At 45.4% G+C, this 15,819-nt stretch overlaps 1 protein-coding gene across 1 annotated transcript in view; it reads left to right on the top strand.

The window, feature by feature from the left end:
- Positions 1-15,819, top strand: part of LOC149442417 (DENN domain-containing protein 1B-like) — a 120,569-nt gene that overhangs the window by 71,929 nt on the left and 32,821 nt on the right. The window contains exons 16-17 of the mRNA XM_089656132.1: positions 5,767-5,807; positions 11,167-11,238. Of these exons, the coding sequence (XP_089512258.1) occupies positions 5,767-5,807; positions 11,167-11,238 (113 nt within the window). The remainder of the gene's footprint in view (positions 1-5,766; positions 5,808-11,166; positions 11,239-15,819) is intronic.

The raw sequence follows: 15,819 nt of genomic DNA on the forward strand, positions 1-15,819 counted from the left end.
ACTGACCCTGGGCACTCGGGCAGTGCCCGAGTGCTTTAATGGTCAGTCCGCCCTGGTTACCAGCATTTGTATTAGGTTTCCAACTAAGAAAATGGCCGCCGTCCCTCCAAAAGAATGTGTCACACGCTGAAGCTCCACCCTTTTTTCTTAAACGGGTTTCGTCATCCAATTGACAATGTCAGGGGTGTGGCTTAACGGACATGATCGACGTCTATAAGTAGTAACTGGAGGGACCCTTCCACTAATCAGCCTGCCTGATGGCCACTCCATTGTTACAGCTGCCTATATAGGGAGTAATAGGTAGAGTGAGAAAATCAGCAGTGTGTGCAAATTTCAGCTTGCCCTATCGAGGTTTGAAACCAACAGGCTTTTTTCAAACAGAACAGCTATGAATAGACAGGTAAACATGAAATGGGACCTAGTGCGCCACCTGCTGGTTTAACTGAAAAGACAGTCTACTTATATGCAATATTTCATGCCACTACCTGCTAAACAAAAGAAGAAACATTTTATTTTTAGGCCTGACTGTATTAAATAAAGGAAATATGTACAAAACCAATATATAGGAATCGCACAAAATCCTGCTTATCTTTCAGACTACACTCAGTAATGCTTGAAAGAGTACTCAGAAGACACAAACCTCTTTCTCCAATTTGAAATATGTACTGTCACAGACTTGGGGCTGCAGGAGAGCCATTGCCCAGAAGAGAACTCTAGGATTTGTTCACACTTGACTAAATTTCTAACTTTTAAAAACACTCCTATAGCATTAGTATGGGCATTAGACAGGTGTTAATGAGCTTTAACCAATTCAATACCGGGCAATTTTACACCTTCCTGCCCAGGCCATTTTTCAGGTTTCAGCGCTCTCACACTGCCCATGTATTCTGCTACATGTCTTTGGTGAAAATAACCCAAATTAGGATGTATTTTTTACTTTGTAGGAAAGTTATAGAGTTCACAAACTATGGGATAGATCTGAATATTGATCAATCCTGAAGTACTGACAGCCAATCTAATTTCTTGAGGTCCAAGAATGTCAGAACAGTACAGATATCCTCCAAATGTCAGGACAGGACAGATATCCCCCAAATGTCAGAACAGTACAGATATCCCCCAAATGTCAGAATAGTACAGATATCCCCCAAATGTCAGAACAGTACAGATATCCCCCAAATGTCAGAACAGTACCGATATCCCCCAAATGACCCCTTTTTGCAAAGTAGACAGTCTGACGTACTTCACAAGAGGCATTGCGAGTTTTTTGAAGTTTGATTTTTTTTGTCATAATTTTTTGGAAAATGAAAAAATAAAAAAAATTATTTTCACAATTTCTTTTCACATATTGTCACCAGTGCAGTACAGCGTCATCATATAACTGGCATGGCGGTGATCAGGGACACTGACTGGTGACAGTGTGAAAAAAAAATATATATATATATTTTTATTTTTTTTTTAATTTTTTATTACAGTTTGGTTTTTTTTTTAAGATTTTTTTTTCATATTTCACTATGTCCAAAGTAGTACAATGTTACCATAGTAACATTGTACTACTTTGGGGAAGTGATCAGTATTTGTTGTTTTTTTTTTTACACAATTTGCTTATAGCAAAGTATTACTTTGCTATAAGCAAGCATTTAGCTGAATGACATCGATTCATTCAGGGTTTTTTGTTTTTTTTTTGTGCTTAGCTGTGATTTGGCCACAGCTAATCACATGACATGTGCATGTGATTAGCTGTGACCATTCACAGCTAGACACTAGTATACAATGGATGGCATGAATGAAGCCATCCATTGTATACAACTGTCATGTGACCTGCTGTGATTGGTCACAGCAGGTCACAAGGTACCGGCAACGGGGGCCGGTACTCAGATCTGTCATCAGCCGTGTCCGAGGTACACGGCCGGTGACAGATCGCGCCGCTGCGCGACTCTGCAAGTGCACGAACTGCGCATATGCGGGAGGACGCCATATGGCGGCCTCCCGGAAAGCTAATACATTTTTACGGACGCCATTTGGCCATAGGCCGGGCATCAAATGGTTAAGATTGGCATTAGGCTGGCATTTTACAAGTGTTAAAAGTGCTCCCCAAGCTCCCTATGTGCAGTTTTGATGCATTTTTAAGTGTTTAAACCTAACCACAAATGCCTATAAAAAAATGTAATCAGGGGTGGACTGACAACTCATGGGGCCCCCGGGGAATAGGGGATCATGGGGCCCCTGTGTCCTTGCCCAAACTCAAAAAAGCCTATGAAAAAGGTACCAGGGGCATCTCATGGGGCCCCCTACTGACCCTGGGGCCCTCGGGCCCCCTGACTGTAATGTTATTACCATGCTGCAACTGCACTGAAAACGCCTGCCAGTGTGTTTGGGGAACATCACCATAAACTGGAATGAAAGGCGTTGAAAGGCTTCAAACTCCTCCAGACTCAACATGAGGCATACATTTTGAAGCAATGCTATGCTAATGCTTCATGTTTTGATAATCTGAACAACACTGCCCATAGTATCATGTGCATAGGCATTTGAAGAGCATTAACCTCTTCACGCCGGCTGAACACAAATGTGTGGCCTCCCGGCATCTGGGCCTAGATGCCGAGCGGCCACACATTTGCGTTCTATTAAAGAAGGACATACAGTTGCAAGAAAAAGTATGTGAACCCCTTGGGATTACGTGGAGTTTTGCATGAATTGGGCATAAAATGTGCTCTGAACGTCATCTAAGTCACAACAATAGAAGAACACAGTCTGCTGAACATAATACTACACAAACATTAGATGTTGCCATGGTTTAATTGCACATAACATGTAAACATTCACAGTGCAGGGAGGAAAAGGTATGTGAACCTTTGGACTTTATAACTGGTTGACCCTCCTTTGGCAGCAATAACCTCAACCAAACGTTTCCTGTAGTTGCAGATCAGACCTGCACAACGATCTGGAGTCATTTTGGACCACTCCTCTTCACAAAACTGTTTCAGTGTAGCAATATTCTTGGGATGTCTGGTGTGAATCGCTCTCTTATGGTCATGCCACAGCATTTCAATCGGGTTGAGGTCAGGACTCTGACTGGGCCACTCCAGAAGGCGTATTCTGTGCTGTTGCAGCCATTGTTTTGTTGAATTACTTGTATGCTTTGGGTCATTGTCCTGTTGCATCACCCATCCTCTGCGGAGCTTCAGTTGGCGGACAGATGGTCGTACGTTTTCCTGCAAAATGTCTTGATAAACTCTGGAATTCATTTTCCCATCAATGACAACAATCCGTCCAGGCCCTGAGGCAGCAAAGCAGCCCCAAACCATGATGCTCCCTCCGCCATGTTTTACAGTGGGGATGAGGTTTTGATGTTGGTGTGCTGTGCCTTTTTTTCTCCACACATAGTGTTGTGTGTTCTTCCCAAACAACTCAATCTTGGTTTCATCTGTCCACAGTATATTTTGCCAGTAGTGCTGTGGAACATCCAGCTGCTCTTTTGCAAACTTCAAACGTGCTGCAATATTCTTTTTGGACAGCAATGGCTTCCTCCGTGGTGTCCTTCCATGTACTCCATTCTTGTTTAATGTTTTCCTTATTGTAGACGTGTCAACAAAAATGTTAGCATGTGCCAGAGATTTCTGTAGGTCTTTAGCTGACACTCTGGGATTCTTCCGTACCTCATGCAGCATTCTGCGCTGTGCTCTTGCAGTCATTTTTATAGGACGACCACGCCTAGGGAGAGTAGCAACAGTGCTAAACTTTCTCCATTTATAGACAGTCTGTCTTACCGTGGACACATGAACATCAAGGCTTTTGGAGATACTTTTGTAACCCTTTCCAGCTTCATGCAAGTCAACAATTCTGGATCGTAGGTCTTCTGAGAGCTCTTTTCTGCGAGGCATGGTTCACATCAGACAGTGCTTCTTGAAACCAGTAAACCCAAAACAGGTGTGTGTTTTTTAAGGGCAGGACTGCTGTCAGCAACACATCCAATATCATCACACTGATTGGAGTCAAGGTTGGCTCACTCCTGGCTCCAATTAGCTCTGGGAGAAGTCATTAAGCTAGGGCCTCACATACTTTTTCCTCCCTGCACTGTGAATGTTTACATGTTATGTGCAATTAAACCATGGCAACATCTAATGTTTGTGTAGTATTATGTTCAGCAGACTGTGTTCTTCTATTGTTGTGACTTAGATGACGTTCAGAGCACATTTTATGCCCAATCCATGCAAAACTCCACGTAATCCCAAGGGGTTCACATACTTTTTCTTGCAACTGTATGTGCCGAGAGCGCGCGCCCTGCGCGCTCCCAGCACATGTGTCTGGTACTCACGGAAAGGTCCTGATCTCCTCTTTCGATCGGGACCTTTCCCGATCATGTGACCGCCGTGATGGCACATCACGGCGGTCACATGACCCTAAACCTCCCGCCTTCTGAAACTCTTAAAGGGGCGGGAGGCGCCAGCGTGAAGGGGTTAAAAACGTCCCTCACATGCCTGCTTTCAATGCCAGTGTGAAGTAGGCCTATTTGTATTTTCAAGTAATCCAGGAGCCAGACTGTCTGGAGAAGGAATTGTCTATGAGAATGTGATTAGCTCTTATCTGATGGTTTTCTGTAAAAATCAGTGTGTTTCTACAATAAAGTAGTTCTTCTTGTTTGCTCCTAAAACTGGTGTTGTCTAGTTATTTGGAATAGCTAGAGCTATAGTCACTTACCTCGTGCTCCAGAGTTTGGGAAGCAGCTTCATGGCAGAGACACCCAGTTGGGGTCTCAGGAGTCCATCACATGTACATGAATTGATAATATAGTAAAGGACTGATGTTCCCTCATACAGTTTGTCCAAAGGTTTTACCCAATTAAATTCACGGCCATTTGCTGTAGGGAATGGTAAGAACCAGGGGCGGACTGACCATTTGGAAACTCGGGCACAGCCCAAGGGCCCGGGGTCAGTAGGGGGCCCCATGAGATTCCTTTTACCTGGTACCTTTTTCATAGGCTTTTTTGAGTTTGGGCAAGGACACATGGGCTCCATGATCCCCTATTGCCCGGGGGCCCCATGAGTTGTCAGTCCGCCCCTGGTAAGAACCAATGGATGTGCTTTGTAGAAGAAGATCTGAGTGTCAGCCTGGGTTCACACTTGTGTGGTCAGCTTATCGCATTTGATTCACACAGAAACGGCACCATATTCCTGCGCAAATGACATGCAAATTCTGTGTGGCTCAAATCACACCGCATCCGCACCAAAAATGTGCAGGACCCTTTTTTTAGTCCGCACTAGAATTGGATCGCATGGGTATTCACACCTATGCGATCTGATTCTGCACATCGCATCGCGTTTTTTGGACCGATTTCGGGGTGTTGTTAACTTAACATACACACCCGCAGCGGTTTGCATGAACGGGGTGCGATTGTGATGCTGTGTAGAATTCGCACAGAAACCGGTGAGAATTCCGCACCGCATCAGTGTGAACCCGGGCTAAAAGTCCTTGTGACAACATAACTTGGACAATCCAGGAAGCATCATGCGGCCCAAATTGTCAGAGTTATAAGTACCGCTTGGAGTTTGAACCTTGTACTTCTTATGTGTCTGACAACAAAAAGACGCAGAACTATAATAATCAAAATATGCAAATAAAACATTTCCTCCTTATGTTTTGGCCATGTATGGTTTGTTTGGTAGGTTTTGTTTTTTATGCTGCTTGAGTTTCATAAATACCAAAGTTCCCTTTGATCAGTCTCTGTAGATTATTAGATTATGTGAAAGATCTTCTGTTTTTCCACAGGGGCCTCCCGTTCTTACCAGCTGTGGCTAGAAAACCTCAAGGTAAAGTAAGATTCATGAGACCATTATAACAGTGCATTTTGGGTCTAGTACGATGCCAGAAGGGCTTGTCCTTATGAATTTCCAACAAGCACTCCAAATAAAATACCTTCAGCATAGGTTCATCAACATTGCTGTGTGTCCAGAGCATCTCCAGCTCATGTGCTTAGACATCCTGTATACGCTTCACTGAAGGCTTCCTACAGTGCTCCAAGAGTGAGGCCACCAGATTGGGAAGTCACCCCACAGCTTCTTCTTCTTTATGTAACTCTTCTTTTATGTTATGATCATTTTCTCCTAAAATATTACATTTGCCCTCAGCTGTTCCTTTAGCCTACATCAACCATAATAGCTCTGGTTATACTTTCTTGCTCCACTGCTCCCCATTTCATAGAAATCATGAGTGTGGATCAACTAAAAGCAGATAGACCATGCAAGCTGCACTCTAAAAGGGCAGTTGTTCCAATGCTTAGTAAATGAGGGAAAACTTTACTGACCTCCACCATCCAGTCATGTACAAGCAAAAATGCATTTTTTAAAATTTCCTTGCACGTGATTGGGTATTCTTTGCAAAGTGAAGCTTCATCTCATTTGCTAAGCTCTGGAGCAAATGCTCTTGCAGAGTGCACACTTCCAAAGCATACAGTCTATTTGCCTTTAGTAAATCCACCCCATGATGTCCATACACTGCACTAATGATGGTCACCAAGCCTGAAACAGCTGGCTTTATTATATTAATGTGTGCTATGCTATATAAATCAGTGATTTTGGATGTCCTGTTGGTCCAAGAAATGATGTTTGGCTCAACCTAATATCCTTAACTGAGGAGTGAACTCTATGATTTTGGATTTGTGATGGAAAATGAGATGTGTAGATACCTTGCTCCTAAGAATGTAAAGTGCTCCATTTTGCTAAGGTGTGAAATTTTTATTATTTTCCTTGTGAGAGGGTTTATTTAAACTTTGCCTTCTATACCCATGTAGAGCCCTCTAGTGTACATAGTTTGTAAGTGTAGTTAGAGGCTTGCTAGAAGCCTGGGTGTGAGTCAGAGGGTTTACTTCAGGTCTGGCTAGAAGGCTCCACAGGTCAGTCCTATTTTACCTCCCCCTGCTCTAGAAGCTTGCAGAAATTTCTAGAAACCAGTAGGTGGAGGCCAGGAGGAGCTGATCTGCATATTCATGGGAGCTTGACCAATCCCAGGAAGAAGGCCTGGCAGTGTGGTAGACTGGCCCATAAATATGAGCGAGCCTGGCCAGCAGGGAAGTTGGGTGGAAGATGGAGTACTGTGGAGTCTTGCTGTTAGCCTAAAAGGGGGCCCCTGGAGGAGGGGGGCTCTGCCTCCAGGCCAGGGGTGGACTGACAACTCATGGGGCCCCGGGACAATAGGGGATCATGGGGCCCCTGTGTCCTTACCCAAGCTCAAAAAAGCCTATGAAAAAGGTACCAGGGGCATCTCATGGGGCCCCCTACTGCCTCGGGCCCTCGGGCAGTGCTCGAGTTTCCAAATGGTCAGTCCGCTCCTGCTCCAGGCTGGAGGTTGGAAGGAAGCAGACAGAGGGAGCGCCACTGCCTTACTGTTCACCAAGGAAGGATAGCCTGTGTATCCTGGAAGGAAAGCAGCGCAGCAAAAGCCTGAAAGCAGTTCATCCAAATCTGCAGGGCACAAGGACAGTGTGAGTACCTCTACACTCCTACAGGAGAGAGGGCTGCTAGGTGCTATATTTAACCAGTTCTCCCTGGAACAGTGCTTCAAGCCTGTTTCGGGATCTCTTGCTTTGGGATACTTTTCAAAAAACAGCCAGTTGGATGGGTAGTTCTAGCTGGGGATTTGAAGAGGTTCATTTAGGGGGGGACCATGTGCTCCTTACAAAGACTGTGTTACTGATCTGTGAAGAGACTGTTGCCACTCAGGAGGGAGCAGAAAGTCCAGGATCCTACATTTTTGTCCTCAGAGTATTGGTTTCAAGTCAAGTTGGGCATCCCATATACCCCTAGACTCTATCCCAGTTGTTTACCCCTAAATAAAACAACAAAAACAAGCCCATGGACTGGCTACTGATCCTGAACGGGAGTTGGAAAATGTGTGTTGACTGGCTGTGCAGGAAAATAGGAGGACACAAAACCAGCGGCTCTCACAGGGTATCACTAAATCCAAAATTAATTATTTTATCTCAAAGTGTTAGTTAATCACCACCTTTAACAGCTAAGTTTCCTGTTCTCTTCCATAGACAGCACATTGAAACTCACAGTTCTCATGAGATTGAAGCTAGTGTATGTTAGTCCATGAGCTGACTTTCACACTGAACAAAAAAGCATGATATACAGTATATTAAGCACCTTTGTGAAATGAACATTCGGGCCAACTTCACACCTATTTGTTGTGGTAAAGAACAGTAGAATGCGTGTTTTGCTGCATGTTACCAAAATGAGATGGCTGCTTTAACGTATCGCATATTAATGTAAAGCATACCACCTAACAAATGTGCGGTAATGTACCATGATGTCGCACAATGCTGTGAAGGGGCCCTAAAAAAATATGTAAAGTATGGCATCAATAAAATACCAGCCAAGCAAGAAGAAAAGTGCTTTGTGAATTGTGCCTAAAGTATGATATCCAAAGCAGGATGGATACAGACAAATTGTTGTAAAGCTTTGGTGGATTTTATATCTACCGTATTTTTCACTCCATAAGACGCACCTAGGTTTTAGAGGCAGAAAACAAGATAAAAAATATTCTGAACCAATGGACTGCAGACATAGCACAGGGGATGACCAAGAGACTGCGGACAGTGCAGGGGATGACCAGAGACTGCGGACATAGTACAGGGGATGACCAGAGACTGCGGACACAGTACAGGAGATGACCAGAGACTGCGGACATACTACAGGAGATGACCAGAGACTGCGGACATAGTACAGGGGATGACCAGAGACTGCGGACAGTGCAGGGGATGACCAGAGACTGCGGACAGTGCAGGGGATGAGCAGCGACTGCAGACAGTGCAGGGGATGAGCAGAGACTGCGGACAGTGCAGGGGATGACCAGAGACTGCGGACAGTGCAGGGGATGAGCAGAGACTGCGGACAGTGCAGGGGATGAGCAGAGACTGCAGACAGTGCAGGGGATGAGCAGAGACTGCGGACAGTGCAGGGGATGAGCAGAGACTGCGGACAGTACAGGAGATGACCAGAGACTGCGGACAGTGCAGGGGATGACCAGAGACTGCGGACAGTGCAGGGGATGACCAGAGACTGCGGACAGTGCAGGGGATGACTGCTGACCTTTGGGGAGGGAGGGGGAGCGGGTACCTGAATTTGACAGGTACCCGCTCCCACTTCCGTGGAGTTGTCCTCCCTTTAGTGTGGGCACCCGCCTGACAGCCCCGGTGCCCAGTGCGCATGCACGAGAAGTGCTGCGCTTTGTGACCTGTCATGTGTCCCAGAAAACGCCATACCATTCACAAAGTGCAGCGCTACTCGCGCATGCGCACTGGGCACCCGGCTGTCAAGCCGAGAGCCCACACTAAAGAAGGCGGGAAGACTGTGCAGCGATGGACCGAGGAACAGGTAAGGTCTTGCTGCAGAGCTGAGCGGCCGGCCCAGTATTCTGACACGGCGGCGGTGGAAATACCGGACCGGCCGCTCCATATTCGCTCCATAAGACGCACTGACATTTTCCCCCCGTTTTTGGGGGGAAAAAAGTGTGACTTATGGAGTGAAAAATACAGTAATTACTACATTGGTAGCAATTATTTCTACTCTTATCTGCTACTTTGGTTTATTATCATATACAAGGGCAGAATGACCATTTGGAAACTCAGGCACTGCCTGAGGGCCCGGGGTCAGTAGGGGGCCCCATGAGATGCCCCTGGTACCTTTTTCATAGGCTTTTTTGAGTTTGGGCAAAGACACAGGGGCCCCATGATCCCCTATTGCCCGGGGGCCCCATGAGTTGTCAGTCCGCCCCTGATCATATACTACCAGATGCTGCCAGATTCCTGACTGGAAGGGCAGTAATTAAATAGACCCATAACAAATTCCACTTAGTTTCTATACTTTAATACTGCAGGTTTTCCCAGTATTTAGCCCGCAGTCTAGCAAACTGCTTAAATTAAGCTTTCAAATTGTTGAACATATGCTTTACTTACATAAACACAGTACATCATTCGTTTTACTAGTGAGCTCATGGAGACTTACATTTATGAGAACACAACCTGCCCATTCACTAGAGACCAGTGACATCACTGAGACCCTTCATATTCATGAGAACGCAGCCCGTCCATTCACTAGAGACCAGTGACATCACTGAGACCTTCATATTCATGAGAACACAGCCCGTCCATTCACTAGAGACCAGTGACTTCACTGAGACCTTCATATTCATGAGAACGCAGCCCGTCCATTCACTAGAGACCAGTGACATCACTGAGACCTTCATATTCATGAGAACACAGCCCGTCCATTCACTAGAGACCAGGGATTTCACCAAGACCCTTCATATTCATAAGAACACAGCCTGTCTATTTACAAGAGAGAAGAGACATCACTGAGACCTTCATATTCATGAGAACACAGCCCGTCCATTCACTAGAGACCATTGATATCACAGAGACCCTTCATATTCATGTGAACACAGGCCACCCATTCACTAGAGACCAGTGATATCGCCGAGACCCTTCATATTCATGAGAACACAGCCTGTCCATTTATTAGAGACCAGTGATATCACTGCGACCTTTATATTCATGAAAACGCAGCCCGCCCATTTACTAGAGACCTGTGATATCGCCGAGACCCTTCGTATTCATGAGAGCGCAGCCTGTCCATTCACTAGAGACCAGTGACATCACTGAGACCCTTCATATTCATGAGAACACAGCCTATCCATTCACTAGAGACCGTGACATCACCGAGACCTTCATATTCATGAGAACACAGCCCGTCCATTCATTACAGACCAGTGACATCACTGAGACCTTCATATTCATGAGAACACAGCCCGTCCATTCATTACAGACCAGTGACATCACTGAGATCTTCATATTCATGGGAACACAATCCTTCCATTCACTACAGACCAGTGACATCTCTGAGACCTTCATATTCATGAGAACACAATCTGTTCATTCATTACAGACCAGTGACATCTCTGACACTTCATGAGAACACAGCCCATCCATTCATAATTTGTCCAAAGAATGGCTAAATTTTGACTTACTATGTGCTATTTCAATAGTCAATATACAGTATAATCAAAATTCAGATATCAGACATTCTGCAACCTTTTATTAGTCTCTAAACAATCATCTAAAATATATATGTATTAATGTATCTGTCTCAAATCTTTGTTTCTGTCACCCAGAAAGGAGGAGGAACGTTGATCATTAATATGAAGAACAGAACACATCCTACTGTCAGGAACATGCTACGATATGTAAGGACCTTCACGATTTATTTGGGGTTCATGTCAGTCCTGGACGTTGTACGGGAACAGTTGGCCTTTTCTGAATAGAGAACACCAATAACCTTTTCCAAAACAATTCACAGTGTGTAAAAGTGAATCTGTCATCCATTTGAAATGTTTAAATTCAAAGTCCTGGCTAACAGCAGATACAGTATGCTATGATGCCTCCTATCACCTCTCTTGGTCAGAAAAGCCTCTCTGGCTCATGTCACAGAGCAGTTTGCAAGTGTTGTAGAGTTTGGGTCTTCTCCAAGTCTGGGTGACAACTCTTAGGGAGATGGCAGAGTTTTCAAGGACTCTCTTACAGTCGGGAATGCAGAAATGATATTCACACTAAGCAGCAGAAATACGTTTATTATTTCCTCTACCTCAATGCAACCTGATCCTAATATTTGTTGGTTATGTGTTAGAGAAGACACTGGTAGTGATGAGGCAGACGTCTGACTTTACTTGTGTGGCTTAAGTTACAAACACACAGAGCACATTTCAGCAATGTATAACAGTGGTAGCAGACATATTACTTCCTGAAGATAGAGATGAGAGAAGACATAGAACCAACAAGTCTTACACATATGCACAACTAGTAACCTTTAGTGTACAGTGCCATCTACTGGTCAAGTGATATTAACACAGAAATACTATATACAGTACATTATGGTACATGCTGTTGCATTCCCAACAATATTGGCTTTGGTCTCAGATAGAAGTATGTAGATAGACCTAGCTATGCTTTGCCACCAGTTTCAGGGGGGGGAGTTCTAAAGAGATTTTTCTGGGTACCAAAGATAATAATGGGTGTCCTATGGCATTTGTTTTCAGGCAGGGGTGGTAATTTCACTTTAAAGATTTTCTAATAGAACCAATAACACTTTGCAGACTGCCAGTAAACAGGTTTCCTTGCCATAAAATCAAGGCAGAAAAGTGAGCGCTAAAACCAAAATCAGCTGATGCACCAAAAAGGTAACCAAAAACAACCTCCAGGCACATAAAATACAAATGGGTGCAGCGCTTCAGATATGTAGAAACCAAATAATCCAATGCAATATGATCAGATAAATTACGTGCAAAATAAATAATATTCAGATATAAGGTGACAAAGTGCAAATATTGTGCTGAAAGATCATATCCATAATAGTGTGCTAATATAGTGAAGGTCGTGAGCACATAAAGTGCTAAAATATCAAGTTCAATAGTATATCAATGTCCATAAAGTGCTAATAGTGAAGATCCATCCAAGAATGATCTTATAACAAGTGCTTCAAATACTTAAACGATACTCGGTGAAGTGCCAGGAATATGTTAAGATTACGCACTCACCAGATGCGTCATCTTATTACGCATTTGTGTAAAATGTTGTCAGCCGGAGGTTTCCTTGCCATGCATGCTTACTGAAGACAGAGAGTCTCTACTCAACAGCAATACATCACATACTATCTAATACATTCTTTCACAACCTTTCTAACATGAAGGAACCCTTAAAATGTTTTCAGATCTCGAGAAACCCTGGCTAAAAATAATTATACCTACAGTTCATGGAACACTAGTGACATCAGCAAATTGTAGAATGTTTAAATATTATAGCATACCTAGCATATTTGACCATATTTTACACCATCCTGCTCTGTTCAACAACATTTGTCATAATAATCTTGAAACTAAAGTAGAAATCAAGCTTTCCTATCACTTTAAATAGTTCATTTGGGCCAAGCTGGCCAAAATTAATTATTTCCATTACATAACAATGAGGCCATTGTGTGCCTTGTAATATATTGTAGTAGCATCAGCTAGATACAGTAAGCAGCGCTGTATCCCAGCAGTAGTAAAAGCAGGGGCGGACTGACAACTCATGGGGCCCCCGGGCAGTAGGGGATCATGGGGCCCCTGTGTCCTTGCCCAAACTAAAAAAAAGCCTATGAAAAAGGTACCAGAGGCATCTCATGGGGCCCCCTACTGACCCCGGGCCCTCGGGCAGTGCCCGAGTTTCCAAATGGTCAGTCCGCCCCTGAGTAAAAGTGACTTCCCATCTGTTGTCGGAATTAAAAAAAAAAAAGGCTTGTGTTGAGCGCTTCTCAGCCATTCAAGTGAACCCTTGTATTTTTATCAATGAATACAAGGCTCCCTCTGATTGGTTGAGGAGGAGAGGCAGATGAATGACATCACTATTTCCACTTCAACCAATCAGAGAAAGCCTTGTACTCATCGATAAAACTACAAGGCTTCTCCTGAATGTCTGAGAATTACTCGGCCTGACATTAATAATTCCAGCAGTAGATGTTGTCCGTACTGCTGCCGTCACACAGCTCATGCTACAACCAGGGCTATCTTAATGCATGGGCCCGGGTGCATGGTGGCCCAATGATACCCTTGCATTTCATCATACTTGCTAACTGTCCCGGATTTGCCAGGACAGTCATGGTTTTTACTAAGCTGTCCCAATGGCCAAGTCCCAGGCAGCGTCCCGGAACCTGGGCTATGGGGACAGCCGCAGCCTGTCACTGGGCTAAATCTACAATTGAAATGACATCTCCCCCCTGTACTGTGCCCTGTTGTCCCCTGCCTACCTCCTGTACTGTTCCCTCCTGTCTCTGCTGTACTGTGCCCTCCTGCCTACCTCCTGTACTGTTCCCTCCTGTCTCTGCTGTACTGTGCCCTCCTGCCTACCCCTGTACTGTGCCCCCCCTGCCTATCCCCTGTACTGTGCCCTCCTGCCAACCCCCTGTACAGTGCCCCCCCTGCCTATCCCCTGTACTGTGCCCTCCTGCCTACCCCCTGTACTGTGCCCTCCTGTCTCAGCTGTACTGTGGCCCCCCTGCCTATCCCCTGTACTGTGACCTCCTGCCTACCCCCTGTACTGTGCCCTCCTGTCCCTGCTGTACTGTGGCCCTCCTCCTGCCTCTCCCCTGTACTGTGCCCTCCTGCCTACCTCCTGTACTGTGCTCTCCTGTCTTTGCTGTACTGTGCCCCCTTGCCTACCCCCTGTACTGTGCCCTCCTGTCTCAGCTGTACTGTGGCCCCCCTGCCTATCCCCTGTACTGTGACCTCCTGCCTACCCCCTGTACTGTGCCCTCCTGTCTCTGCTGTACTGTGGCCCTCCTCCTGCCTCTCCCCTGTACTGTGACCTCCTGCCTACCCCCTGTACTGTGCCCTTCTGTCTCTGCTGTACTGTGGCCCCCTGCCTATCCCCTGTACTGTGCCCTCCTGTCTCTGCTGTAATGTGGCCCCCCTCCTGCCTCGCCCCTGTACTGTAACCTCCTGCCTATCCCCTGTACTGTGCTCTCCTGTCTCTGCTGTACTGTGGCCCCCCTCCTGCTTCGCCCCTGTACTGTACCCTCCTGCCTCTCCCCTGTACTAGGACCTCCTGCCTACCCCCCTGTACTGTGCCCTCCTGTCTCTGCTGTACTGTGGCCCCCCTGCCTATCCCCTGTACTGTGGCCCCCCTCCTGTCTCTGCTGTACTGTGCCTTCCTGCCTATCCCCTGTACTGTGCCCTCCTGCCTATCCCCTGTACTGTGGCCCCCCTGCCTATCCCCTGTACTGTGCCCTCCTGTCTCTGCTGTACTGTGGCCCCCCTGCCTATCCCCTGTACTGTGGCCCCCTCCTGTCTCTGCTGTACTGTGCCTTCCTGCCTACCCCCTGTACTGTGACCTTTGTGTTGATTAGTCTTTGATTTATGGCATGTTTTCTTATTGTTAAATTTGATTTTATTGAAAGTACTAATAAATATACTGTATGTTTAATTCTATGAACGATTTATACTTTAATTCCTGAGAGTAGGTGCAAACATTGGGGCAGGCTGGTAGGGGTCCCAGTGCATTACTTTGCCTTAGGGGTCCATGATGCCATTAAGACGGCCCTGGCTACAACAGTATATTACAGAACACACAACAGCTTCATCATTATGTAATGGAAACATTTCTTTAGGGTCATCTTGGTCTTTCTTAAAGGAGAATGAATTCAGAGATAATATATAAAGTAATTTTTGAATACCAATACAAACCACATAACAAAGTCCTTCAACTCCAGCTTGTGAGAACCTACTGTATACTGTACCACTGCAAGAGGTGCCTTGCCATTGCTGTGGGTGTTTCAGTTTCCATTCTGCTGCTCCACCTCCAAAAACCAATATGATAAATGGGAAATCTGCTGGGGATGGGGATCTAGGAACCCAGGAACAAAAATCTGTGAATCATAGCCAGTGACAGTATGACATAAATGTTGTACAATTAAAGTATTACTAAACCCACAACAGTAAAATCAGTCTGTATATGCAGGACAGCATGCTTGTTATACTCACTGTAGAACCTAAGGGGCTAAACTCCACATTGTGTAAAAAGGCTGTTTGATTCTGTCTTCTCTGAGCCTCCTCTTCTACTGTCCCCAATCCATCTGCTGATAGTACAGAGCTCTAGGAGGCACTCTGCACATGCTCAGTTTAGTGTGTATGGCTGGCTAGAGAGGTTTTGTTTCTTTGGAAAGGTGCATGTGATCAGCACAGAAACAATCAGCACTGTCCAGACAGAGGGTCAGGGTCAGGCAGCCTCAAAGGACAGTC

The sequence above is a fragment of the Staurois parvus genome, unplaced genomic scaffold (genome assembly GCF_062004578.1).
Source record: "Staurois parvus isolate SC_StPar_1 unplaced genomic scaffold, SC_StPar_1.0 ptg000887l, whole genome shotgun sequence".
NCBI lineage: Eukaryota > Metazoa > Chordata > Amphibia > Anura > Ranidae > Staurois > Staurois parvus.